The sequence below is a fragment of the Carex rostrata genome, chromosome 14, assembly GCF_964058835.1.
Source record: "Carex rostrata chromosome 14, lpCarRost1.2, whole genome shotgun sequence".
Lineage (NCBI taxonomy): Eukaryota > Viridiplantae > Streptophyta > Magnoliopsida > Poales > Cyperaceae > Carex > Carex rostrata.
This window is the reverse complement of record NC_135931.1, coordinates 9,309,345-9,336,282: the sequence shown is the minus strand read 5'-3', so window position 1 is coordinate 9,336,282 and position 26,938 is coordinate 9,309,345. Positions and strand designations below refer to the sequence as shown.

Genomic DNA, 26,938 nt, shown 5'->3' with positions numbered 1-26,938 from the left:
ATGATTTATAAGCCCAGTTCAATTTTCCTCCTCTGAAATTTATGTTGCTCCCCTCTGGAAACACCAAAACCATTTGTTGAAGTCCAGTACTGAAGACAGTTATTCTCTATTTGTTCAACGGGCCATTGATTGATTTTTAAGTTGTATATATTTCTACTTTGAAGACTAAGAATAGTTGTTTGGACCTTTTATTTTGGACATTTCCATTTTGGATCTTTCTATTTTGATTCTACGGTTCACATCACTCATAGAATTAATTTCCTAAAAACCATTTCCTGCATGTAATCAGCCCCACTATTTTTAATTAAAGTGATTAATTTACAACTTAGAATCATGAATTCATCAACTTTCTTGAAGCATATGAACTCCGAAATTATTTTAATAATTAAATCGAACTCGATTAGTTAACGAGTTTGAACCCTATGAAAATCCTGGATCGCCTCTGATGATATTAGTAGCTCTGCGTTTTCACTTATCCAAGATACTCGAACTAGTTGTGGAGTTAGTGCTCTATTTTATTCTAATGTTCTTTTGTTTAATTTTCTTCTGTTGTTCATCTTTCTTTTGATCGATTTGTCTCGTCTCGAATTTATATGCGATACCAACACTTTCTTTTCTTAGTTTGAATCGTTGTATTATTCTTGAAACCATCTTTACCTTGAATAACTAAACTTAGCATCCTTCTTTAGTTTTTAAAACCGGAATCTTTTTTCTAATTCTGTTGTACAATAAATTAATTTTGGCTATAGTATAGCTAAATTAAATGAATTGTATTCGTTCATTTTATCTTTCAAACGGTGTAGATTAAATCGGATTACTGCAAGAGGCCTTACAAATGCCATATTGTGGGATTCTCGGGCCTAATTTGTCAATATTTTGAACTAAAAGTGGGACTTCTAGTCTCACGCATCAAACAAGAGTAACCGTTTTGAGGATCAAACCTATAAACAAAATCAAAGGAGAAATACACTGATACAGAACTGAATTAGATGAAAAATGAAGGCTTAGAACAAGTGCTTAATTAAAATGATTAGAGATAATGAAAAAACGAATACTCATAATATTCTTCTTTACACCAAAAAATTTTGCATGAAAAGAAAAGAAAATTTGTTAGATATACTTCCGCAAAACTACTCAAAAGGGCAAAGAATTCTAAGATCAAAGATAGCTGTTGACTACATTTCTTCTGCAAATGCTGACAGACAAGAATTTACCTCCCCTTATTCAACCTAAATCTCGACATGCATTTATATTACTGCCTTGACTATACAAGTTAGGTCCCTTTGATCCTAAGTTGTAATTTGCCCCTTGCAAAGTATCAAATTTTCCATCAACTCTCCCCATGTGTTCCTTGTTATTCAATAAAAATGTGTTAAACATTTTCTCAAGCCGAATATCAGGCCCGCAACCCTTCTCTTTCATCTCATTGTAATACTCTAAAGCCTTTTCGACCCAGCCATATTTTGCCAACCCTTTTACCAATACCATATAGTGCGAACGGTCAGGTTTGATTTGATAATTTTTCATTTCATACCAAAACTTCAATGCATTTCCTGACTCTTTCAAACTAAAATATTTCTCGAGGAGAAAGAGAAATGTAGAGCCATAGGGTCCACATCCATTCTCTTTCATTTTTCTCAAAATCTTTAAGGTCGATTCAGCATCGTCTTGGTTTATAAATGGATGGTAGGTTTCATAATTAGGCTTTATGCCCTTAACCGTCATTTCCTCCATTAAAGCCTGAGCCTCTACAAACTTTTGACTTTCACATAACTGATGTATCATACAGTTGTATGTTTCCACATTAGGATTCAGACCAGCCTCATGAATTCTCTTTAAAACATTGTTAGCCTCCTTCAAACAATTTTCTTGCATCAGAACATAAATCAAAGAATTATACACCTCAAGAGCCGGGGCCCACCCGTTTTTCTTCATCTCATCATAAAGCCTTAGAGAATCAGATAGATTTCGTGCTTTTGCAAAACACCTGATCATGTGCATATAGGAAGTGCCATCAGGACTAATGCAGTAATTTGACATCTCTCGCCAAACTCTCTTTGCTTCGACTATATCAGGCATTATGTTGCACCACCCGTCGAGAATTATGTTGAAGTTTTCAGAATTAAGTGGAAATTTTTTCCAGTTGGTAAGAAGCAATTTCTCGGCCTCTTCTATGTTTTGCTTTTTGCACAAGGCACGAAGAAGTGATTGAAAAATTTCCATATCAGCATTTAATTTGAATTTCTCAATTATACAAAATGTTTTAATTGCCTTTCCTGCCTGATTAGTAGCAGCATACCTGTAAATTCCAAAAATATTTATACTATATTATGTGATTACCATATCTACAAATCTTCAACCAGAGATTGATCTCCACATAGAACTTCAAAATTGGTTCCCCATAATGGATAAGCATTGCATCAAATTATAAATTTTCAAAAACAAAAAGAGAATCAAAGAGATTACCATTCCATAATGATAACAATTGCTCGTCGAGTGAGAATTCCGTTTCTGTACATCTTCTGCACCAACACCCATGCCAAATCAAACCTTTCCTTCTTGCACACAACCTGTATGATGAAGTGCCAAGCCCAAGGGTAACTCGCCACACACAACTCCCCCCACCTGAAAGCGAAAAGAGCTAATTCCCAATCCTGCCTCACCTCCCACATTGCCCTGCACACCAATTCCTTGCTGAGTTGCACGGCCGACGAACTATTTAGCAGAGTCATAGCTTGTTTCGGGGAAGAGGATAGATATTTCGCACTGGCGAGGATCTGGATGAAGGACTGGAGGTCGTAGATATCAACTTTGGTGGGTCCCACGGGTTCCGGTTCTGGTTCGAAGTCGCTGAGGCCGTCGTGTGGAGTGGCGATGGGAGAGGCCGGCAGGGAATCGGGAGAAGTCGAGTAGAAAAAGATGAGAGGGAAATGGATAGGATAAGACGACCGGAGATGAAGTAACGAACGCCAGAGGTGGTGGCCTTGCGATCGTCGGAGAATAATGGAGGTAAGATCCATTGGAGAGGGTACTGGAGAGTGTAGAAATCAAAGAGTAGTAGTAATTGTTGGTGTTTGGATTTTGACCTTCCATTCGTTGGATCCGTATCCTCCCAGGTACCTGATAACCTGCCTCAAAAAAAAATTTGAAACGGACGGTCCAGATTTAATATCATCCGGTGCCTGTTCCGAATGATGGAGGGGGCAGTATTATTTGTGTTTTGAGATTCGTGCAAAGTTAAAAATTTCAATCTTTATCCGTTCGATTTAATTGTACTCAGGCAGACAATCTGAGGGGATGTGAATTCCCATTATTGGTTTTGTAATTTTGCTGCATAATAAGGTCATTTGTGAGTGGGGCCCGTGGATGAATTAATCACCGCATAATTGGCAGCATAACTAGTCCTATTATGAAATAGCACGAAACAACATATTTTATTGTGTTTTCGCTGACAAGAGGTCGAGATCGTGTGAGAGAGGTGCGACTGCGTGGGGGAAAGGAGAGACCAATAGAAATGGGAGCGGAGACCACCAGCAGCGGCGGCCGGGTAGGTGGAGGAGGGTTCAGAGCGAAGCTAGACCATTACATGTACAGTGGAAACCCTAAGCATGTCTTCGCTGGAATCACCATTATCGCCGCCGTTTTCGCTGTTCCTTGGTATTTAATGAGCCGAGGTACTCTCTCTCTCCCTGATTCCCCGCCGGTCCGCCCCCTCCACCTGTTCGGATTTTAATGGAATCCGAGAAGAATTGACCATTAAGTTTTGTCTCTTGCTTTGGTCACTCGTTTTTATCAAACCTATTAACATAGTTGCATCTCTCCTCTATATCAAATTCTGTGTCAACCTATTTCTGGAGAACATATGAAGTAATTGGGTGATTAATCATGTACAAACCTATACCGAGCGACTCACTAATAGCTCAGATCCTGACATTGCACTTGTTCTAGACTGTACTATGACTTACTTTTCTAGTGTTATATGTTTCCTGTTTAAAATGGCTCAGTTAAGGTTATGTACATGTTGATATACCAGATCGATCTTATAAGAAGGTCAATTTAGCAGACAGTGGATTTGTTCACTCAAATTATTCGAAAAATCCTAATCCAGATGCTCAAACAGAATCCATTTACCATAATCAAATGCCTGATGATTCAATTTCTTGTAAAAATATTATACTAAGCCTTCACTTCGTTTTTATCTCCAAAGGTATATAAAACTAACCCTAATATGCAATATTTTATCTTTTACATCTGAAATAAGAATGGGATTATTTGGGTTTTTGTTTCTTAAATAAAATATATTAGTTGATTGGAGCATATGGGGGCACAGCTAAAACCCTTTCCTATGTATGAAAAAGTTGCTAACATTAACTGCCAAATTGTTCCATTATTTGTTCAATCAAACATCAAGTTATTGCAGTCTTGACTATGTCATCCTGATGTCTGTGATTAACTCCGGTGAATGGAAGTACAAAAAAGAAAACATAAAAAGGGGAACAAAGTTATCAGACTAGTGCTATTTATTACCACACTGACCAGTAACTTGTACAGAACCTTGCCAAAATTCAATCAAAGACGTGTGTAATCCTGTATGGTATCTGTATGTTTGATTAATCTAAGTAGGTTATTTATATATGTATATCTCTTCAATATTTGTTATATACCCTACAATTTAGTACCTGACATTGTTATCAAATATATTTGACAAATGCAGGAGCGAAGCATCAGTCCCACCAAGATTACATGGAAAAAGCAAACAAAGCTAGGAGTGATCGGCTTTCTACTGGCCAACCATCACTTAAATAAATTAAAATCCCGGAGAACTTTTTAGTGTTTAATTTTTTTGAATTAGGGAGGGGAGATTAGCTTAACTTTTTACATTTTTAGTACTATGGTGCAGCTTCTATACCAAAATTTTGTTTGTGGTGGTGTTATAATAAGAAAATGAAACAAATATTGGTTCTGAAGGATTTTCCTTGATCATGGATATCCGATTTTCATTTGCTCATTTACCTTGTTTTTTCTGTGTAATGGAAACCTGCAATTTCTTTAGCAAATGTGCCTTGATTACTTTAGATGGGACATGACCAGTGTGGCTTTGAGTAGAGTTAGAAATTAAATGTCTTAAACAGATGAGTTTGAATCTCTAAATAACTTCAGATGCATATTTTACTTATTTCTAGCTAAAAACAGTAAGAATACATGCTTATTTAAATGCAGCTGTGTTGCTAATTATCAAGTATCAACAAATGTATTGTCCAAAAATTGAGAAAGGAAACGGTGCTTATTTTTTATTTTTATAATTCATTTCAAGGAAATTTACGCAATTGTCATATGGTTGGAATTTTGTTATCTTATCTGATCTTCTCGAGTTGATACTAGTCTGTCAAAAAAAAAAAAAATGCATAGTCAACCCAACAACGATTTGCTGGTCGTGACTCGTGCCTGCTGGTTGAGTAAATCTTTCAAGTGACTACGCATTAATTAAGCATCAAGTACACTCAATCGAAGCACTAATCCAGGTAAAAAACAGCTTAAAAAAGAACAAGCAGAAAAGATATGGTGCCAATTTACTGATGATGAAATTCCATGGAGTTCCACTGGAAGTGAGAACACCAAAGAATATTGTTCAGTTATCTGTATCTGGTTTTTATGAAAGAGTTTTTTTTTTTCTCTGAGTACATATACAATAAGGGTGCAGGATCATTTAATGTATCCAACCGAATTGTTCATGCCAGGTAGTTACATATACTTTCATACATATACTGATTGTAATGAGGGTATCAATCGTGCTGGTACTGCATACACTATAGTGGACATTCTTGCCCGTTACCAGTACCCAATCAATAGGGAACTTACCATTTAATATGCCAATCTAAATAAACGCTGGCATCAAGTTAAATTAATTATTAATGCGGGAGTTTGAAATGCAGATGCATACATAACCAATTTCCTTTAGTTTGTGTAAATTCTGATTTTCCCAACACAAATATGTGAAATCTCTTCGGTTCAAGTCATGTACACCTTTTCTTTAGAAGATTCCTTTGAAGCATTATAATAATTTCTCCAATTTTTTTTTTTTTGTCAGTCCTCTCTCTCTTTCCATTAGTTCCCTTTGTGATAATCAGTTCATTGATGATATAACACTAATAATTTGACTTGAACCAAGATTAAGCAAGGATTTGAAAAATTATGCATTAGCTGCTAAAACTCTTGCGCACTACAAACAGTACGGACTGGACTACAATAATCCAGGTTTACAATTGACATGCCTTGCTACAAAATTGAGGGGAACAAATAAATATAGATCAAATTTCAGTACAATCACTTATTGAAACCTTGATCGAGACCCTGAGGAATTCCTAAGCTCTGTGCCAGATTGCTCATTCTCTCTTTCATTGCCTGAGTCAGGGTTCCATATGTTTATGTTAGACAAAAGAAAAAATATCCCTCAGGTTTGGATCTACATACAGCCAATGACTTCATAAAAATCAGTTAAGGAAGCTGCTTTGGCATAAATAGCATGATAAAGGTGATACAGTATGGTACTCTTCACCATTTAATACCACTTGTTTCTCTTTTGCAATCACAATGAATGGTAAATTGAGAATCGAGGTTGAGTTGCATAACAGCCAAGGGTGTTTCTTGGACTTAATTTGTTTTGCAAAGACAGGATGCTGGATCTATAGTACTATACAATAGTGTCCCAGATCAAACCAAACAGTCCAACTGAAGTGAGAAATGGTCAGTAAATAAGTATTTTACCACCACACTCTTTTGGTGTGCATCCTTGTAGGCTTCAGTGAGTAATAAAGAGACTTTCTGCAGACCACAAAAAAGGGTCAATAATAGTAAAATTTAGTATCAAATGAAATAAACCCTGTATATGTAAACCACTGAACTAACTTTCGGATTTGAAAATGAGACTGCAACTGGACATAGCAAAGAAAAAAGTAAACAAAACAAGAAGTTTCAGAAGGTAACACCGGGCCACTGTGGAGCAGTCAAGATTATAAGTTCTATTACATCATACAAAGAAATAGAGAGTGATACATACTTCAGCACCTAGTTCCATTGCTGCTTCTGTTATTTCGGTACGTATTGGTTGTTGATTTCCAGATAGTGTTACCTAAAACGATAAATTAATAAAACCATGTAACATGTAATAGACAAGTGACAAAAAGTATAAACCAGAGAAAAGTATTGGAGGCACCTTTATGAGTTCACCTTCACAATAGCCATCAAACTCCGTTCTACAATATTAAATGTCAGACAAATGTAACCAATGCTGTACATATTCTCATCAATGTAAAATATAAAATCAATCTAAAAGATTTATTTCCATTCTTCAAAACATCAAAACATGCGTCATGCATAACCTGTAAAAAATGGAAAATACCTGCCCCCTTGATTGCTTCAAAAGAATGAATAGTTTGGTTATATAAAACAAATTGAGGGCAACTATTACATTGCATATGATGATAATCCACGCCTCAATGTACATATGAGATCGTCCAAAAATTAAACAAGGGGGAATTTCATGTATCCCCCTCAAAAACCTTGAAATTATGTATATCCCCCTCTAAAATTCATAATATCATATTTACCCTTCTAAAGCTCAACAACTCACAAATTTACCCAATTCACTGATTTTTCTAATAAAATTTATTTTAAATATAAAAATTACCCACTTTACCCTTGATTACAAAAAATAAAAATTCTCCCTCCCTCTCTCCAAGAGAAACCGTTTGATCCTTTTTGAAAGATTGATGCCATCAGCTAGATCTCAATTTGACGGAGCTCTCCATTAAAATTCCGTCAGCAGCGATTGAGAGCCATCTCCTGTTCTTCTCTCTTCCGTCAATTCACTGCTCTCTCTCATGTTATCTCTCCATTTGGATTGAATAGCTTCTTCCTTCTAGTAACCCCTGCCAGAATGATGGACCAACTAGTCTCGCCACCCAGACAACGCTCTTCATTGCATTCTATCATCTCTTCTCACGTTACATCCAACACAAATACAAGCATATGGAATTCACATAGACTCGAGAGTGATAATACAACAAAACCTTGATAATAGAGTCAGAGCGACTATCTCAGAAGAGGCATATATGACCCACTAAATCCTAGGGTATAGTTGTAATTAGCACTAAACTGGCAGTTAGTTACAGCTGCTATGTACTTTGTATCAGAGCTTATATAAGGCCATCTCGTGTATTAGACACATTTTGAGATTTAAAAGAAATATAAATCCCATTTAATTCAATTCTTGCATGAACACTTTCACACAGATATTGTTAAAAAAGTTAATTTTGTTTTAGACTACAATTCTACAAATAGTGGTTTTTACGAACTGTTATCTGACATAGCAAGATTTAATCATCTTTTCTTGAATTTGTTATAGTCTGAAAAAAATACTATAAGAGATTTTTTTTTTCAAATAATAGATCTGCTTAAATATTTTTGGCAACATCTCGATATACTAGGTTGAGAGAGGCCCAGATGAAATTATTTCCACGTATAGCAGTATAGATATTAATGTAGCATTTTGTACCTCTTGGTACCTGATTAAATGTACCAATATATAACTTTGTACCTGTTCTTTTAGTTAATAATGAAGCATACAAATTGTCCTTAACCTCAGATTGATGACGATCTTTGTGGGATGCTTGATCTGACATGGTTGGAAGCTTGCTTTGTTTCTCAACAATGATCGCCAATATAGATTAAGAAGTCAGATTGATCTGCTCAGTTGGGAGTTGTTTTGTACAAAGGTGTTTTTAAGAACAGTACAAAGGTTTTTATTAAATTGTTCTGTACAAAGGTGCATGAAGTTGAGTTATTTTTTCTGTTCTTAAGTAATTTAAACTTACAAGAGAAGAAACAAATAGCTATTAATATTAATAGCTTGTGGCCTTTTGTTTTGAGTAATACTTGAGAGCAGAGATCTAAGTCTATGTGGACTGATAAGTTATGAAGATGAAATTCTTTAATTTGAGCATAAATTTCATGTATGAGATTGCACATAAGAAACTTCTGGTACCAGCAATGCAGTGTGAGAAAACTAAATGCGATACAGAAATTCCACTGTGCAGTGTCCTTTAGTCAAACTTTGAGTCTGATTTGTATACTCCTTTTCAAAATCGATACCAGTGGTGCAGTGTCATTTCTTATGTTCTGATATTTTTTTTTTTGAGTGAAAAGCCCTTAGGCATTTATGTTCTGATATACCAGCGGTGCAGAGAGAGTGAGAGATCGAGAATGGACGTATCCTTCTTTGACGGAAAAATTTTAATCTGATGGAAGGCGGAGTCTGATGGAAGGTAATGGCACAGATCTCAACACACAACAATGAAACAAATCAATAAAGGAGAAAGGGTAAAATGGGTAAGTTATATATTTAAAATGAGTTTTATTAGAAAAATCAGTGAATTGGGTAAATTTGTGAGTTTCTGAACTTTGAAAGGGTAAATATGATATTATGAATTTTAGAGGGGGAAATACGTAATTTCAAGGTTTTTGAGGGGGATACATGAAATTCCCCCATTAAACAAATACAAGAGAGGTCTTTTACATACTCTTCAAGTTCCTTCTGTACTCGAACAGCTTCAACTTGAACAACTTGTTGAGCCTTTTTAACTGTCTCAAACAAATTTTGCATGTTTCCTAAGAAGCCAGGCTAATTTAAGCACACAATGGAAAATGTATCAGCTTCAGAATATTTTATATAGAAAAACTGAAAAACTAATGATAGCACTATGGAAAATAGAATTGAAGTTCCAAGTAAGAATCTGTATAACCTAGTCTTCTATCATTTTCTTTTTTCCCCACTGAACTAAGCATTTCTCCATAAAAAAAATGTATGACCAATAAACCTCTTTAATACTTCTAATTCCAATAATTGCCAAACTGATTTTGCATAGAGTATACTTGTTATGTTTTTAAAGATGCAAATGATGTAAGTATTACATACTTTTAACTTCAGGTTTGCCCTATATATTCTGAAGTTGCACAGGTGCAAAGGTGAAATTACTGTAATGACTTTATAAAATTAAATAAAGAAAGGGTGCAACCTTTGAGGATCCATCGTCGCTATTGTCCTTTTTCCCACCAAATAAAGCATAAACACCAACATATCTCCTTGAATTAATTCTTCCCACAGGGGAAAATTTTGAAAACCGCACCCGATCTGTCCTCGAATTACAACCTAAAGAGATGCGCAAGAATCAGATAGTTTAAGGAGCTGAAAACAAAATAACTTATTACAAATACTGTACAAAATAGGGCAACTATTATGCCCGTATCGGAAGAACGTTAATAGTAAATATAACAAAATTGAAGCACGAAACCTCAATCACTGTCCACTTACAAAGAGAAGGAGAGGGAAAGGTAGAAACCTTCGACAATTGAGCTGTTAAAGTAGCCGAGGTCGCCATTAGCGAATAAGAGAGGAGGAGGGAGGGAGGGAGATGTGTGAAAACGAAGATGAGTGTGAAAAAGTCTATCCCTAGTTGGGTCCAATAATTTCAGATTTGTCAGGGTTAAGCCCGTAAAATTGAAACAACAAGTAAAATTTCAAGGCAAAGGCTTCTATGGACATAAGGACCTATTTGTAAAATGAACATATTTTTATTTTCAAAGTTCAAATAGTCGATCCGAACCGTTCATATTGTTCTCCATATTAATATGTGTTTGGAGACCAAAGTTTACATTTTTCTGAATTTTTTTACTATTTATTAAGATGGGTACAAAATTCAATGGTCTGAATTTGATATTTTTTGTACCCATCTTAATAAATAGTAAATAAATTCAGAAAAATGTAAAATTTGGTCTCCAAGCACATATTAATATGGAGAACAAGATGAACGGTTCAGATCGAATGTTTGAACTTTGAAAATAAAAATATGTTCATTTTACAAATAGGTCCTTATGTCCATAGAAGGCATCACTCAAATTTCAATACATTTTTGTACGGATCTAAGTTGATTAAATTTGAAACGACAATCATTAAATGCAAATAGTTATATCTGTTATACTAAATGCACCTCTAATTGAACAAAAACTGAAATTAAATTGCAATTGAAAATAAATAGATGAGTTTAGAGAAATTTGACACGCGGGATGTTAACGGAGTTCGGCAAAATAAAGGCCTACGTCTCCGGGGCTTCGCAACCTTGAGTGGTGCGCCTTTCTATTACACAATACGAAAGGATTACAACTTGTGAACCGTTGAGCCCTTACACACCAAACGGGAAGTCAAACGGCCAGCTCAAAGAGATGAGAACAAGGTCTCTTAGTTCAAGCTACTCAAGAGAAACACTCAATAGATCACTCTAACCTAATCTAATTTGAGATTAGTGAAGTGTGTTTGAGGTTGTTTGAGGGATTTTGAAGTTTTAAGCTCTCACAACAATGGAGTAGGCTAAGCTCTCAGAAAATTACTTTTTAGAAGATTAGGGTCGGCTGAGATGAGATGGGAAGAAAGCCCAATCACTTATTTATAGGGTCAGCTAAAAAATGAGCTGTTTGACATAAAATGTTACCAACGTTTTAGTCCAAAGTGTGATTTTAGGGTTTAAATTTTCTGACAGCTTAGCAAAACGTTATAACGTTTTTGCCTATAAAAACATGATCAAAATATATGCTCTTTGAAGCTCAAATTTAATTAAAACGTTACAACGTTTTGTATAAACGTTGCAACGTTTAAATTTGAATTTTAATCTTTGGTACAGCTGTACTTAACATTCTGACATACATAAAACGTTACAACGTTTCAAGTTGATACTGTACAGCCGTGCTTCAGTAGTTCTGTAACTATTAAAACGTTACAACGTTTATATAACGTTATGACGTTTTTAAATCGTCACAACGTTTATAAAACGTTATAACGTTGTAACTTGTTTCTGATTTTGACCAGCTTGTTACTTCTGACAAGTATAAAACGTTACCAACGTTTTATCCCTGTTTAGACAGCCTCACACATACTTTACCAAATTTCTGATTTTACAATTTGTATTCTTGATAAGTGTCTTCATGTCTTCTTCAGTCCATTCCATAATGCAATTTCATTCGACTTGAACCTACATATCTTTCAAAAAATAGAACACATTGTAAAATTCAATAATTGTATGTTTTTGCAAATTAATCAAATAGATGAAAAAAATTATTGCTCAACCAACAATATCGTGACCGTAAGTAATGTGTTCATCACGTCATATTTTACTATATTTTTTTATAATTTAAGATAGTTCATTTAAAATTCACTATTTAATTAATATTTAGTAATTTTTTTTATAATTTAAGTTTGATTCACTATTTAATTAATATCTAATAAATTTAATTACGTGTGAACTATGTAACGTGCTGTGTTGTAATTAGAAATTTCACGTAATGTGACGTGTTATTTTTCAAAAAATAGTTAAGTTACTAGAATGATCAAAACGTAGGATATGCAATCACAACACGTATCATGTCGTGACATATCTAATCACAACACAACTCTCCCTACAATTTTATGCACGTGTAGAAAAGAAAATTAGTTACATCGTTACCAGTTACGTCATGTCACGTGTGTCGATCATGTGATGTAACTCGTGTGTCACATGATGTGACCATTCATATGACATGAATGTCCTCCACCAATTTAGTCACGTATCGTGACACGTTACGCAACATTATTCTTAATTATAATTTATTTTGTAATAGTTTCTTATTTTTTGTACATTTTTTATTATTTTTTAAACTAACTTAAACATAAGAATATTAAACGCAATTACTCATGTCGCACAAATAGTCACGTTATGTGTGGTTACGGTGTGACCACACATAACGTAATCGTCTTTACTATTTTAGTCACAAACACGTTACATAAAAGTAAATTTTAATCGCATGCATGACGTTTCACGTCATGTCACATTTTTTTATTTTCTATGCACGTATAACATGTCTTTAAAGTTATTAAAAGAAAATACCTCGATTACACCTCGTCCAATTTTAATATATTCAGTATTTAATATTTTTTCGTACATATGTAAAAGGGGGCAATGAAAATTTCCAAGTCCCGTTTTAGTTAGAAAATTTTCTGTCAATTCGTTTTCCGCCCCAAATGAGATGGGGTTTAGTTACCTCCTCCCCTTCATCTTTATAGAGGGTGTTCGACAAGTTAAGTAGGATTAAATTTTAAGTTTTGCTAAGGAAGAAGTGTCTGGTAACAAAAAGTTAAGAAATAACTTTCTCAAGAAGCTTCAAGTGCTTAAGCCACATAGAATGGCTCCTTAAAAACTTGAATAAGCTTAAAAATGTGAACAAAAGGAGGCTTAAGAAAGTGGCTTTAAGCTTTACAAAGGAACAAATATTTAGCAAGCTTAAGACTCCTTAGAGCACTAAGGAACTCTAAGGAAGTCTAAGCTACCCTTGCCGAACACTACCTATGAACGGAATCAAGATCCGGCTCGCGTCGTTCTAACAATCGCGGGTAGCACCTCAGTATACGATTGTGCACAGTAACTGGGGTCCTAAACCACCAATGAATGGGTTGACGGGTCAAATACCACCAGAATTTGGTACCTTGAGTTTGCTTCTAAAGAAATTGATTCAAAAAATAAAAAACTAGAACTTTTGCCACTATATGATCCTAACTTGATGCCGATTTCTAATCTGCTTTTTGAAGGGAAAGAGGCTTTCTTACTTTTGCAAACATATCAAATTGAATCGAACTTAATCAAGTTCTAGTTCGAACCATTTGGAACGGAATTGGTTTGATTCGAATCTGGGTTTTGAAATGAAAAGAAGAGTTCGAGTTTGGTTCAAATCAATTCGAATTAGTTTCTAATTTAACTGATTCGAAATTGAAGCAGGGTTTAGAATTGAAAATAAGAGTTTCGAATATAACTTAACCTCGTTCGACTTCAAATTCGAACTAATTTTGAACCGAACTGATTTAATTTGTTTCAGAACGAACCAATTTTAAACCTAATTAATTACAAACTTTTTTTGAATTGAACTCAAATCAAATCACCAATCACGAACTTTTTGTATATATATTTAATTTATTTTTAGTTGTTGTATAAATTTAATTTATTTTATAACACAAAATTGCAATGAAGATGAATTATGTGACTTTTGTACTATTATTAAACTTGCCTTGACAATTTAACTTTGTGTTATAAAAAGTTGGAATATATTTAAAAGAACTAGCTAAGTTTTTTTTTACTTTAAAGTTCTTTTTATTAAAAATATTTTCTATATTTAAAATACATAGTTGTATAATCATATTTTCTTATAATTCATCCGTTTATGTAAGAGTTAATGGGCTGGGCTCAAACGGGCTTGGAGCCGAAGACTATATTTCAGTTGGGAATTTTTTTTCTCTATTTTGAGTCTTTCGACTTTTGAGGGAATTTAGGATCTAAAATTTTATCTATTATTAATATTATTAATATTATTAATATTATTATTATTATTATTATTATTATTATTATTATTTGGTGTTTAGCGAAAATACCCAGTCTTTCACCTTTTTCCTTTTTTTTTTATAGGGTTTTGCCTCAATTTAGAATACGCCCACCACAGGCCAAAACCCAATTCCGGCAATCATATATAATTAAATGTACTAAAGTTAAAATTGGAAGCTTGCTTTATTATAATTATTATTTTGGAGAAAAAATAGAAACTGTAAAGTCGGAACAGAGCATTCCAACTTATCACGTGTTTATGCCAAGTTTGAGAAAAAGCGGGGCTGTACAATATTAAATGAAGTTCAATGTGCAAATATTTGGTTTAAAACAAATATTCTTCCTTCCCATAAACTCTGCGAAGCATCCCGAGAGGACCAACTCCGAGCAAACCGAATGCAAAGGTGAGAGATGTCCTTTTGTATTTGTTTAGTATTTTAATCTTTTTTTTTTTTGTTTTAGTCTTTTAGATCGTCTTTGATCTCCTTGTGCTTTTTAGTCTTTTCCCTGATTGCGTATATAAAAATTATTTGTGTATTTTATGAATCTTTTATGAATAATATGCAAAAAAATATTTGTAATTTTTGCAAACTTTTAAGAATTTTTTTTTATTTCTAAGAACTTAGTATTTTAATATACTCTCTGTATTTTGGAAAACAAAGGAGAGCTCGTCAAATTATTTTGGAGTGCCCATTTTTGTTATTATGCTCGGGAAAGTCCGGAATTTTTATTTTTACATTCTTAAAAAAAAACAAATAATTCTTTTTTTCGTCTGAAAATTCCATTTTTAAAAAATTGCAGATTTGAATCTGCGACCTTATTGAGTAAAGAATAGGGTTCGCATTCTCAGCCAAACGAATCGCAGATCCTGGTTAAAATAGAATTTCCAGAGAACAAGAGTTATTTGGTTTATTTTTATTTTTGAAGATGGTAAAAATAAAAATTTCGGCGCAAAAGCTACCGAATCGGTTCTACGTTGAGATTTATGCAACTTAATTTTTTTGTACATAGACGGTTGAATAGGCAAATTTGTACTTGAAGAGGCGCTTTGAAATTTTATTAATTGAAAATAAAAATAGAAGCATTGCAAAAGAAGAAAAATCGGCGAAAATTAGAATGGTTTTAATTAGCAAAAATGCAGTATATTTCACAAGAAGTCAAAATTAATTTTTTTTGAAAAGACCTTGGGATAGCTATTGCGAAAAATAAATCTACTAGTACTATAAATTTAACATTCTGGTGCAAATAGGCATCTAAATGGCACGGGCAGGTCATGTAAAAACTGATATGTATGAACTTATTTAGGAACGCTTTGCTAAAACAAAATTTCTTTATCTAATTTGATCAGTTCCTGACATGGAAAATCATACTTTAAAACAAATAAATGGCCAACTTGCAGGTGATTCCTATGCCATTCAATGGAGAAACATCAACCAACTGAAAATTTGATTCAAGGTGGAGCCACTGGGGAACTAGAGGAGAAAAAACTCTGGAAAGAAAGACTGAGAGAAGAGATATTGGAAGAAGAGAAGGAGAGAATCATGAACTATGTCGAGTCTGAAATAACAAAGAAAGCAGCCGAGATAGAAATGCTACTAGAGTTCATAGGCAAGCCGGCTAAGTTAGTCGTTCTTCCAATAGATTATACACATTTTCCAAAACAAAAATTGCTGTTGGAGCAGGGTAGCAGTTTATCTCACCATTTGGTAAACAATTGTAATGGAATATCCTCATCACCTGCTACACTGGATGCCGATATCAAAGGTGGTTCTGAACTAGGGTTAAATTTAGTGACAGATGATTATGCTGAGAACACAATGATCCCAGTAGAGGAGGCGAAGGCCGAGGTTTGATTGCACTTACTTGTAGGATTCTCCTTTTTTTTTTTTTTTTTCTTATTATACTTTTCCTTACCTTTTGTTTCGGTACTGATTATAGGTACAACCATCAGAAGAAAAAGAACACATGAGGCCAATAAAGAGACAGAAGACAGGATTCAAATGGTCGTGCCCGCTCTGTGGCGTGACCGCAACAAGTGAGAGCAACCTTAACAAGCATTTTATGGGCAAGAAACACAAAATCAAATCTTCAAAAATCCAAAGAGTTTTAAACAGCGATCCTGTAGATGCTACTGCGGTAAAAGAAATTCCCACAAATGGGTTGTCAATGAAGATGCAAGCAAATGGGAAACTATTTATGGTGTATAGGAAAGGAAAAAACTTGTGGTGCAACAGCAACAATTGCAATTTCTCATGCGCCAATACAGCTGAAATGGTTTTGCATCTTAGTGAGCCTGAGCATGATCAGTTGTGCGAAAATGGTGAAGAGGGTAGAAGTGGCATCTAAGACGTAAAAGCTAGCTCGTCTGGAGAAGATGATACATGCAATGCATTCATCTTTGCCATATTTTCTGAAATAAATCTTGTTAATTAGAATGTACTCTGGTATATGTGAAGATGGTATCTTCCAGTATTCAAGACCTATTTTAGTTTGTTGTCGTCATATGATTTTGATATTTTGTTGTCTTATTGTGACATAACATGATAAATTTAAAAATAATTGGGGGTGTGTTCTCTGCATTTTAATAAGTATTTTGAGTTTTATTGTTCGTTATATGTCAATTATTTATGCATTCTTATAATGAGAGATACTTTCCAGGCTTGCTCAGTGTTGTTTAGGTCAATAAATAATTTGTTTATAATACTAAATTGCAATTGACAATTAGAACTAGGAGGTATTTACAAGAGCAGTTCAAGATAACTATTGCACTCTTGACTTTTTCCTTTTTTTTCTCAGAATTTGAATTATGGTTAATGGTAGAAAAAATATTTCGAATATTCCGAAAAGTAGCCCAATGATCACCAAGGGCGTCTTGTAAAATCAGCTCCATTTAAAAAAAATGTAAATAATATGTAAAACATACTTATATATATAATGTATAATTGATATGTACAACTAAATAATGAGGCTATGATTTTGTATAGCATCAATGGACTGGTTTTGCTGCTTCAAATCTTGACTTGCAAGATTGAAATAGCCGATTCAAGATGCTTAATGCAATTTTCATATTGAAATTTGTAGGAAATCAAATTGTGTATTTTCTTTTACTATTATTTACATAGAAAGAAAAGCATTTCTATTGGTATTGGACGGTATAAAGTTCGTGGAATTCAATATATGTTTTCCTATCCGAAAAAATAGTAAAAATAAAATTTAAAAACATTTAAATTTGAATCTTATAAGATTTCTATATGTAGATCGAACTAAGTAGTTCGAACCAGTGATTTTGAATCTCCAAAACCAAAATTTTAAGTCATAGCATTAACTGGTTGGTGCTATGCGTAGTACCGTAACCTTTCAAGTTGAATTATTGTGCATTATCTAAACAGTCGAACTATATTAAAAATAACCAAATGTAGAACTAGTGTATGAAGTTATATTTGAGCAATTCTTGTTTTGCGCTCAATCATGATTGTTTTGAGCATATTTTCTTCAAAAAGTATTCTTGAAGAAATTTCTATTTGAATTAAAAAAAATAGAAAGCATCCTTCTTTTATTGGAAGTAAAAGGAAAACCATTTTATTATGGAGAGGTCAATTTGATAATACTTTCTGTAAAGATGGACAAAAATCATGAAAAGATACTGTCTTATTCCATACAATAGCTGTTTCCGTTTGGGACACTACATTGACCGAATTTTTTTATTAATACAAGTTAAAATCGATTTTGATTCTCTGAGAAATTAACCAGTGAATTTAAAATATAAAAATGACAGACGAGATAATTCCGTCTCACACCCATTTTCAAATGAAAACAAAGAAGAAAAAAATAGCGTAGGTACTGCTCAGAGAATTAAAATTCTGTTCGGTCAAAAGTTAGAAATTAGATTTTTGTCCCTTCATTTTATTAATAAAGAAAACTAATTATATGACACAAACAAATTACGTCCTCTCACGGCAGGATTTTATAATTTCTTCCTTCAAAGAACAGATTAAACTTTCGTTCTCTTCATAAGCGTGAAATTATCTCTGTTACAGAATTAAATCCGGATTAAACTATTATTAAAACAAAATTTTGGCTTCATTGATGATGTAATTTTCTAACAAAAGATGAAGAAAGAAGTCACAACTGAAAATTTGGTTTATACGCCTAAAAATCTTGACAGTTCTTAGTGTTCAAGCCAAATTCAGATATTTCTTTATCCAAATCAACGTCTCATGTGCGTCTGCCTAACATCCAATGCAATGTAAAAATGACATCTAAGCTTCAATTATCACTTTATCAGCGACATGACAACTAATTTGGTCCTTGAGATCATAATTTCTTCTCCGTGCACTTCATGGTGCTCCTCCAAGCACCGGCCGACTATAAATAAGTTTTTTTTTTTGTTTGTTTTTGTTTGTTTTTTTTTTTTTTTTTGTATGTGCAACAATTAAACGTGTTGTAATGTATAAAACTATTGCCAGAAAAACAGGGCTCAGTAACACCACAACAACGCTACCTTCTACTTAAAATCAGCGATCATTTCAAATATACAATATACAAAACTAGAACAGGATTCTATACACGCAACACTCATGATCACAAGATTAACAAAGAAAAGAAACGAGAAACAAAAGGTTTCCTGCCACTAATCAGCTAGTAAATAAATGCATATCAATGTTTGTCAGCATAAAATTCTTTATCGGACATACATGATCACCTACCTCACCACCCCACTAAACTAAAATGAGATAAATAAACAATAGAACATGCATCATCAAAATTCCTTTAGTCAAAGTTCTTTCAAATCAAGAATTTTTTACTTGAACTGCTGAAGAAGGATTATCCTTTAAAGCTGGTGCCTTAGTTTCCTCTGAATTATTATCTCCTGATGAAGAAGAAGAGTTACAACTCATGCTCAGTAAAGTATGCGCTGATTCTATCATATTGTCACCTCCTAATTCAACCTCTTTCACAAGTTTAACGTCTGATTTGTAAGGCACATCAGGTTTGGGCATGGGTGGATTTGCAGCACCTGAGGTGCGTGGTGAGTCGAGCAAAAGTTTGGATGGTATATCATGGCTGTGTTTTCCTTCATAGGTTACAACAACATTTTTTGAGTCATCAGGAGCCTTTTCAACATGTTTTCTGACAGGACAGCCTTCAAATGTGCACCTGTAGTAGCTTCTGTAAAAATGAAATTGGACAAAGCTTGGGTAAATGGAGAGGTAAATTTTGAAATGGCGAACTAAACCCAATCTTCCCATCTTTTACAACCAAAAAACATAAAAGAAATAACCAAAGTTCTTATGGATACTTCTAGAAATATACTTAAAACTATATAGCAGTTGTCAAGTTGGCTGGAAATTGATAAACCTATCCTCGAACTGTTCATAACAACTGAACAAGTAAAACCATAAACTGTGCAAACATAAAAACCATCACTGATTCAACTTTTCTTGATTTTGGATGATTTCCACTTTGAAAAATAAAACAGAAAATATAGGGAAAAACAGTCTATTTGAACACAGTGCAGAGCTTACATATTTGCAGAAAGCCATATTTCAAATATGCCTAGCATGGCAAACACACTGCAGTGCAGTTGTGATGATTGTAATGAAAGATTAATAACGGAAGAAATGAACATACCTTGGATTTGGGTTTCCCTTGACAATCTTCTGCCCATATTTGCGCCACCTGTACCCATCACTGACCTGGCCTGGGTTCTGCACAATAATTTTCTGTTCTCTGACAGTTCTCAGCACAGGCGCTTGTACCGGCATTGGGGAACTAAGTGTACTACTTTGATTTGCAATTATCCTGCAATATTTATGATAATCACCGAATATGGATGTTAGATGAAATGAACGGACATTTACAATAAAACATCTATGCTATCAAATAATTGCAGATTTATCATTAGTTTTTAATATCACATACAATGGAAGTCCTGTTGCTTTCTATTTCCAAACTAACGAGTCAGTTTGATAAAAGCACTGAGGGGTTGAAATGATGAAAACATTATACGAGGACACAAACCACTAGAATTCTGAAACAGAAGACTGGCCATGGACATGTATAAAAATGGCAAAAAAAACTTTTGGGCATCATTCTTAGATAGCACATACAATGAAAATCCTGTTGCTTTCTATTTCAAAACTAACAAGTCAGTTTGATAAAAGCACCGAGGGGTTGAAATGATGAAAACATATTTAGAGGACATAAACCATTAGTATTCTGAAACAGAAGACTGGCCATGGCCATGTGTAAAAATGGCAAAAACAACTTTTAACTACGATTTTTGGGCATCATTCTTAGATAGCAGGACAGTTAAGTGAAGACCCAGAAAATGTTAAGAACCCTAGTAGCAGGGCCACCTCACTGGTCATCATTTTTAAAAAAAGATTGGGACTCCTTTGCAAATAGCAAAAGAGATAACTTCCCTGCAGTTTCTTCATAGTCGAAACTCGAAAAGCCCTTTTGTGAAATCCCCAGAAAGAAAGTATCACAGGGTTGTATGGAACGGAACATACAACCTTTGATGTCCGAAAATAACAACATATTCTAGATTTCCAACACCATGGAATAGCCTGAAGAGCCATTTTTTTTAGTGACAGTAACATTCAGAAAAAAAAAAGGTTAGGAGGCAAGTGAGTAATAAATACTACATAAAAGGATCTGACAACTCACCTTTTCTTTGGATGGGGTTCCTCTCCAGTATCCTCTTCAGCTTTGCCGCCTGGGTCACCCTCACAGTCACTTGAACAATACAGCTGCTGGTCTCCACTTTCCTCTTTTTTCACCACCAGAGCTTTGCAAGAAGTATCAATGGATGCCTCCGGTTCATCGCTGGTCAGCACCAGAGGCATCGGAGGCTCTTTCTCAATGGAATCAGACATCCCTTTTACTTTATAGAATCTTGTTTTCTGAGGGGGTTCATGATTGTGGAGCCCACGGTAGGTGATCTCAACCACACGTCCATCGGGACAGTGCTCAACCTTCTTCTTGGCAAGGCAACTCGAGTTGGTGCACCTATTGTTAGAAGAGATTTAGGTGCATGTGAACCAAGTTCTTATTATGTTATCCAAAATATTTTGGTCTACGTGCACTGAATGCATTAGTTAAATTAAGAATCCACTAACAGAAACAAAGCCATATTATCCATTCTTGGAAAGTTTTCTTTGTACTCCACTACTGCTGAAAATTCTCAGAATATGAGAGATAGCTTCCTGAAATTATTAAAAAGATATCATGTATACCCCAGCTCAAACTACCTGTCTTCCTCGCAATATTTTTACTAAGCAGATGAAGGGAAAAAGGGACATTTTTTGTACTTTGAAGAAATCAGGTGAGCAAGGTTACAGGTGATATTTACCATGTTTCAAATGACTGAAACCTATCTAATAGTCCTCATATTACAGGCTATCCATGATATTTTAGTGTTTTATAGGGACAAACAATTATCAATACCTATAGTAACTGCGTGAGTTGTCACTACTCTTGACTTGCTTCTGACCGTACTTTCTCCAGTTGAAGCCATCACTGGTCGAGGCATTTACTATGCTGTTGGCTGACCGGGGTGTAGTGGGCTCTGTAAAGTGTGCAACTGGAGTTGCAGGTAACTCAGAAGAAGAAGAAGATGGTTTCGGTGAATGGAGATGCATTTGTGCCTGAGCAGTTACAGTTGCCAAGGCTGCTTGGTGGCTCATAGCAAATTGCCCCTGGTTTCCAAGTTGATGGCAAATAGTAAAGAATTTTGAAAGGAAGAAATCTAATTACTATAGCAGGGCCTAACCAGTATGGTATCTGTGACGCATAATACTGACAGGCCTATCAAATACCAAAATCAGGGAGTGGAGAATACAAGAATAGTAAACTTACATGCTGTCTAAAATAAATTACTCTGAGCAACAAAATTGTAAACTATAGACCAGTTTAATTATCCTTCTTACTAAAATGAACTGAATTACTACCTAAATTTAGAAGAATTAACCACACAAATTACCCCTAGTCTCAACCAAGGAAAAAAAGGGTGTTGTTAACCATAAGCACAATGACAGACCAACATGACTTCAAAGTAGTTGATCTGTTATTAACAAAGAATTAACCCTACTTTGAAGGGTTATATTCAACTAAACACTCAATTTAATCCACCACAAAAATGAGGAAGTGAAAAGGTCAAATTTCACAATCAACAGAAACCTTGAGAGCAATCAGATAACTATAGGAGAACTGTGAACTCAACCAGAGTTGTATTGGTTTAAAGAACTCAAATTTCTCTAGTACAATATTGTACATATTTTATTTGGTAATTCCAATTCAGGCAGGTTATAGTAGAAGTTACAGGCAGATCAAAGCAGAAATGTAAGTCGTTCAAATATTGGTGGAGAAAGAGGTCAATGGTCTACGAGTTAATTTGCCCGATAAAATGGGTACGAACCGAAAAAATCCACAGTTAACTTTAGAACTTCAACCGCTTTAATTTATCCCTAATTACAGTTGACCAGTCAAAATAATCCTCAAGTCTTAACTTCCCAACAAAACCCAAATCAAAATAATCACAAAATTCAAAACGATTAAAAAAAGGCAGGTCAAGAGTCAATTTGTACTAACCCCGAAGCCTGAGGCCTCGATCAGAAACCCAGGCGAAGGAACCACCGACGCAACCGGTACCACTGGTGCCGCCACGACTGCATCACTGCTAGATTCTGCACCAGGTGCCGTTCCCTTCTGGGACCCTGCCATGGCGCCAGCTAACAACTGAGAGAAAGTCTTCCCATCTCCACTTCCCTCCGCAACTTTAACTCCTTTCTGGGGAGTGTCACCATCTGGAGTCGCAGTTGAGCCGCCGAGATTCGCCACCTCATCTGAGCTGAGAGGGGAGGGAGAGGTGGGTCTGTTGGGGGAGTCTTCTGGCATGGGAGAGGAGGTTAGGGTTTTGAGGAGGCCAAAGGAGAGAGATAATTCGAAGGTTGAGAGAAAGGGAGAGGAGGGGAGAAAGGCTTTTTTGACTGGGATTGACCAGGTGTTGTTTTGTGTTGCTTTGGCCTTTTTGGGGAAGAAGGAGACCTGACGGCGTTAATTCAAATAAATGGTAAGACGGGGCTAATGTTGATACGGTGTCTGGAGACTGGCAGCCACTGGTTGGGAGAGAAATAGTTGACTGGATATGCTACTCATTTAATGCATGCAGAAAATAATTCAGTACTCTGATTTTTATACCGTTTATTTCATGATGAAAAATTAATTGACCCAAGTATATATATAGGGGTGAAAACGGTATGGATAATATCTGATCCTATTTAATTTGTATTCGAAAACTTAAATACAAATATTCGTGTGAATAAAGATACTGATATGGTTTTATATTTCAATTATTCGTATTCGAATAATAGATATATACCATATATTTTAATATATATTATGAAAAATTTATGTTATTCACCATTATAATTAGATAAATATTACGAACTTTAATATTATTTAATATTTATATATCATTTTTATAAATATTTGATATTATCAGAACCCATATCCGTAATCGTCTGATATATATTCTGTATTCATATCTGGAAAAAAAGAAAGAGAGATATAGATATAGTTTTACCACTATCCGCTCCGTTTTCACTATCAACGGTAAATTTACATTTAACCCTTTTTAATTTTGAAATAAATTGTTATTTTCTTCAAAAAATTAAACAAAAATATCTTGTAGACCCCTTTGTACTATCTTTTATTTTTAAATAAAAATAAATAAAAAGGAGAAATATAAATGTCTTCTTCTTATTAACTTAGTTCATACAAAATTTTACAATCTTATCTTGCCATATGTTTACGAAGCTAAAGCTTTACAACATTATTAATGATAAGCATAACAAAAACTTACATAAAATAGGTATGAGTTACTACTATGTAATCATCATTTTTCATAATGTAACATCAATTAATTTAAACAATAAATAATAAGTATTATAAAAAAAATGACTTTAAATTTGAAAAAAAAACGAGGCGTCTATCGAGTATGATAACTCGATATACATCTTGTAATTAAATTAAAATATACAAATGTCAATTATAACTTAGCGAAGTACCGAATTGAACAGTTCAATGTGTAATTGGAGTTGATCAATACTTGCACTCGTTACGAGACTTGTTGTTTAGGAGTTTCTCATTGATCATTATTTATTTGTTAAGATTTAATTATTTTTCATGAAATAAGAACTTCATTAATATATTGCATAGTCATGCAACACTTCATGAAGCTTTATAATGAATTTAGTTTAATCAGTATAGGTTTTATGTTGAGTTATAGTATTCGAGCGCCGGTAAATCTAATATAAGGTTAGTTCTTTACTGATCACATAATTGCGTAACATTATAAAATTTTAATTATCTATTGATTTAGTTATAAGAGTAAGAAGTTTTTCGAAAAATTGACCGTTGATAATGTATTAACTTGATAATATTGACAATTGTAGAAAATGACATGTAATTTTAAAATTTGATTAATTAAAATATTGAAATTTGATACAAACAAATTTATTTATCGTTCGTCAAACAACTTAAAAGTAGGAATAATTTATATTTAACAAACTTGGATGGAATATTATAATAGTACTTAAATAAAAAAAATGATAAACAACTTATTCACAAGAACAACAATATACTTATAATATTTTTTTTTTTTTGAACTTTTGATACTTTTATGCTTGATTTTATAACAACAATAATAACAACAACAATAACAATAGCAACTTAGTCTCAAATAAGTTGAAGTAGGTTAAAAATGAAATCCAATCACAGTCATAAAATCAAGGTAAGTAGTAATAATAATAATAATAAACCACGACATGATTTCTTTTTAACATGTTGTTGCACACTTCTTTTGTATTATTTTAATTGAACATCTAGAAAGTAACAATCTAATGAAATTGATAATTTTGTTCAAATCTCATTTATAAATTGTTCTGACCATTCCTTATACGACCACAAAATCAAATATAGACACACCAACTTGATTAAGTTGAATAACTTTCATTAATCACTTAATTATACCTTTGTGTTCAGTATCGGTGATTGAGGTCAAGCCACGTAATATCATTTTATATCTAAATTTTCAATTGAGTTTAAAACTTGCACCTCCTACAATATAAGATAAGCCTTTAATTAAATTCAGATTTTATTAATTTATTTGTATACAAGATCAAGATATCCGAAATGATTGAAAAATGAACTCACCAAATGCTTCATTTTTAAAACTCTTAATCACGCATAAAACAAATTTTAAAAAAATTAAAAATTTGCATATATAACATGATTTATCAAGTAGGTTAATATTTAGTATTTACAATTCAAATTTGGGTTTCATGACAACCCTATAGTTATTTAAATTAATTTTTCTAAACACTCTCATTGAATTTATGCCGGTACTAACTTTATTCAAAGTTAAATTTAAAAAAAAAAATTGTCAGTCCAACTTATATATTTGCTATTCATAAATAGAACTAGGGTGTTTCTAAGTTTACTATTTAAAAAAAATAAAGATTAAGGTCAAGTCTTCAAATTTCATATCTTTGTTATTACGACAAATGATTTTTGTTTCAAATAATGAATCCAAATCATTCTTCTACCTTATGAGTGATGCGCATACATGTGAAAATTTTAAAGTTTAGAATTAATTAGTATAAAATAAAGTGATCAAAATTAAAAGGTTTATAATTAGTTTTAATGTATTTAATTTTTGAATGTCTTTTAACCACTTGACTTAATACAAAATTATTTTAAAATTTTAAAATTTGTGCATATAGAAGTATCACTCATAAGATAGAATAATTTCAACAGTTTAAATTCATCGTTTAAAATCAATTTGATAAGTTTTAGAATTGAATTTTCAAAAATACTTGATGAACTTAAAAACACCCTAGTTCTAATCAGTATTTATTTCGGAGAAAGATTAAACTAGTTTCCAGTTTCCACTGATGTAGGAGCAAATGAGAAACTGGTCCATGCAAGAGTCCTAGTTTAAGGGCGAAAGTAGTGGGGGACCAGGAGTACTTGTGGGGCCCCTGGTCTGTTTACCGTGACTAACGGCTCTTTGGCGTTAGCTAAAAGAGCTTTGACCTCCGCATAGTAGCCAGTAACAACAGCCAACTGGCCTCTGGTCTTCTGGTCCAACTTTGGCTACCTTTGTTGCTTTGGCTTAGATCAGAATTCTCTGTGGACGGAACAAACGAGCTCTCTCTGTCATGAGTCACTGTCCATAAAAATAATTTATGTCAGCGACCCGCCATAATATTTTAAGTCTACAAACATCACGGGATTAAGATTCTTTCTGCTTTTTGCCGCTTATTTCCAACCCAAGGTTTTGTTTTCACTGTGGGAGCGGTGAACAATAAATGTAACTTTTTTTAACGCTATCCAATTCTAATTGTGAGACGTAATTTGGTAGATGATCCAAGTTTTAGTATTGACTAGTAAATATTGCAGTAACGCAGAGGGTAAAC

At 33.8% G+C, this 26,938-nt stretch overlaps 4 protein-coding genes across 4 annotated transcripts; 1 reads left to right on the top strand and 3 right to left on the bottom strand.

Moving 5' to 3' along the window:
* Positions 1-1,011: 1,011 nt before the first annotated feature.
* LOC144565753 (Tetratricopeptide repeat (TPR)-like superfamily protein) lies at positions 1,012-3,079 on the bottom strand. Its single transcript, XM_078315581.1, has 2 exons — positions 2,467-3,079; positions 1,012-2,299 (listed from the first exon to the last, which is right to left on the bottom strand). The coding sequence occupies exons 1-2, from the start codon at positions 3,018-3,020 to the stop codon at positions 1,225-1,227; spliced, it is 1,629 nt and encodes a 542-aa protein (XP_078171707.1). The 5' UTR covers positions 3,021-3,079; the 3' UTR covers positions 1,012-1,224.
* A 358-nt stretch (positions 3,080-3,437) lies between these two features.
* LOC144565745 (uncharacterized) lies at positions 3,438-4,987 on the top strand. The gene is made up of 2 exons (XM_078315569.1): positions 3,438-3,674; positions 4,715-4,987. The coding sequence occupies exons 1-2, from the start codon at positions 3,515-3,517 to the stop codon at positions 4,804-4,806; spliced, it is 252 nt and encodes an 83-aa protein (XP_078171695.1). The 5' UTR covers positions 3,438-3,514; the 3' UTR covers positions 4,807-4,987.
* A 1,189-nt stretch (positions 4,988-6,176) lies between these two features.
* Positions 6,177-10,579, bottom strand: LOC144565438 (nucleoid-associated protein At4g30620, chloroplastic-like). The gene is made up of 7 exons (XM_078315193.1): positions 10,370-10,579; positions 10,074-10,207; positions 9,579-9,679; positions 7,214-7,253; positions 7,058-7,129; positions 6,766-6,822; positions 6,177-6,402 (listed from the first exon to the last, which is right to left on the bottom strand). The coding sequence occupies exons 1-7, from the start codon at positions 10,434-10,436 to the stop codon at positions 6,325-6,327; spliced, it is 549 nt and encodes a 182-aa protein (XP_078171319.1). The 5' UTR covers positions 10,437-10,579; the 3' UTR covers positions 6,177-6,324.
* An 8,376-nt stretch (positions 10,580-18,955) lies between these two features.
* Positions 18,956-23,498, bottom strand: LOC144565297 (putative WRKY transcription factor 4). Its single transcript, XM_078315009.1, has 5 exons — positions 23,049-23,498; positions 21,906-22,156; positions 21,126-21,467; positions 20,085-20,255; positions 18,956-19,622 (listed from the first exon to the last, which is right to left on the bottom strand). Exons 1-5 carry the CDS (start codon positions 23,352-23,354, stop codon positions 19,244-19,246), a joined length of 1,449 nt encoding a protein of 482 aa, XP_078171135.1. The 5' UTR covers positions 23,355-23,498; the 3' UTR covers positions 18,956-19,243.
* Between the last annotated feature and the right edge of the window lie 3,440 nt (positions 23,499-26,938).

Bases quoted from the DNA above. Each gene is read 5' to 3' on its own strand.
- LOC144565438 (XM_078315193.1), bottom strand. From the start codon at position 10,436: ATGGCGACCTCGGCTACTTTAACAGCTCAATTGTCGAAGGTTTCTACC. The intron at 10,208-10,369 runs GTAAGTGGACAG...GCATCTCTTTAG, and splicing joins CTTTCCCTCTCCTTCTCTTT to GTTGTAATTCGAGGACAGAT. The intron at 6,823-7,057 runs GTATGTATCACT...TGTGGTCTGCAG, and splicing joins CAATGGAACTAGGTGCTGAA to AAAGTCTCTTTATTACTCAC.
- LOC144565745 (XM_078315569.1), top strand. From the start codon at position 3,515: ATGGGAGCGGAGACCACCAGCAGCGGCGGCCGGGTAGGTGGAGGAGGG. The intron at 3,675-4,714 runs GTACTCTCTCTC...TGACAAATGCAG, and splicing joins TTGGTATTTAATGAGCCGAG to GAGCGAAGCATCAGTCCCAC.
- LOC144565753 (XM_078315581.1), bottom strand. From the start codon at position 3,020: ATGGATCTTACCTCCATTATTCTCCGACGATCGCAAGGCCACCACCTC. The intron at 2,300-2,466 runs GTAATCTCTTTG...TGGAATTTACAG, and splicing joins ATTGTTATCATTATGGAATG to GTATGCTGCTACTAATCAGG.
- LOC144565297 (XM_078315009.1), bottom strand. From the start codon at position 23,354: ATGCCAGAAGACTCCCCCAACAGACCCACCTCTCCCTCCCCTCTCAGC. The intron at 21,468-21,905 runs GTATTGATAATT...TTCTAACAATAG, and splicing joins AACTCACGCAGTTACTATAG to GTGCACCAACTCGAGTTGCC. The intron at 20,256-21,125 runs GTGAGTTGTCAG...TAAATATTGCAG, and splicing joins GAACCCCATCCAAAGAAAAG to GATAATTGCAAATCAAAGTA.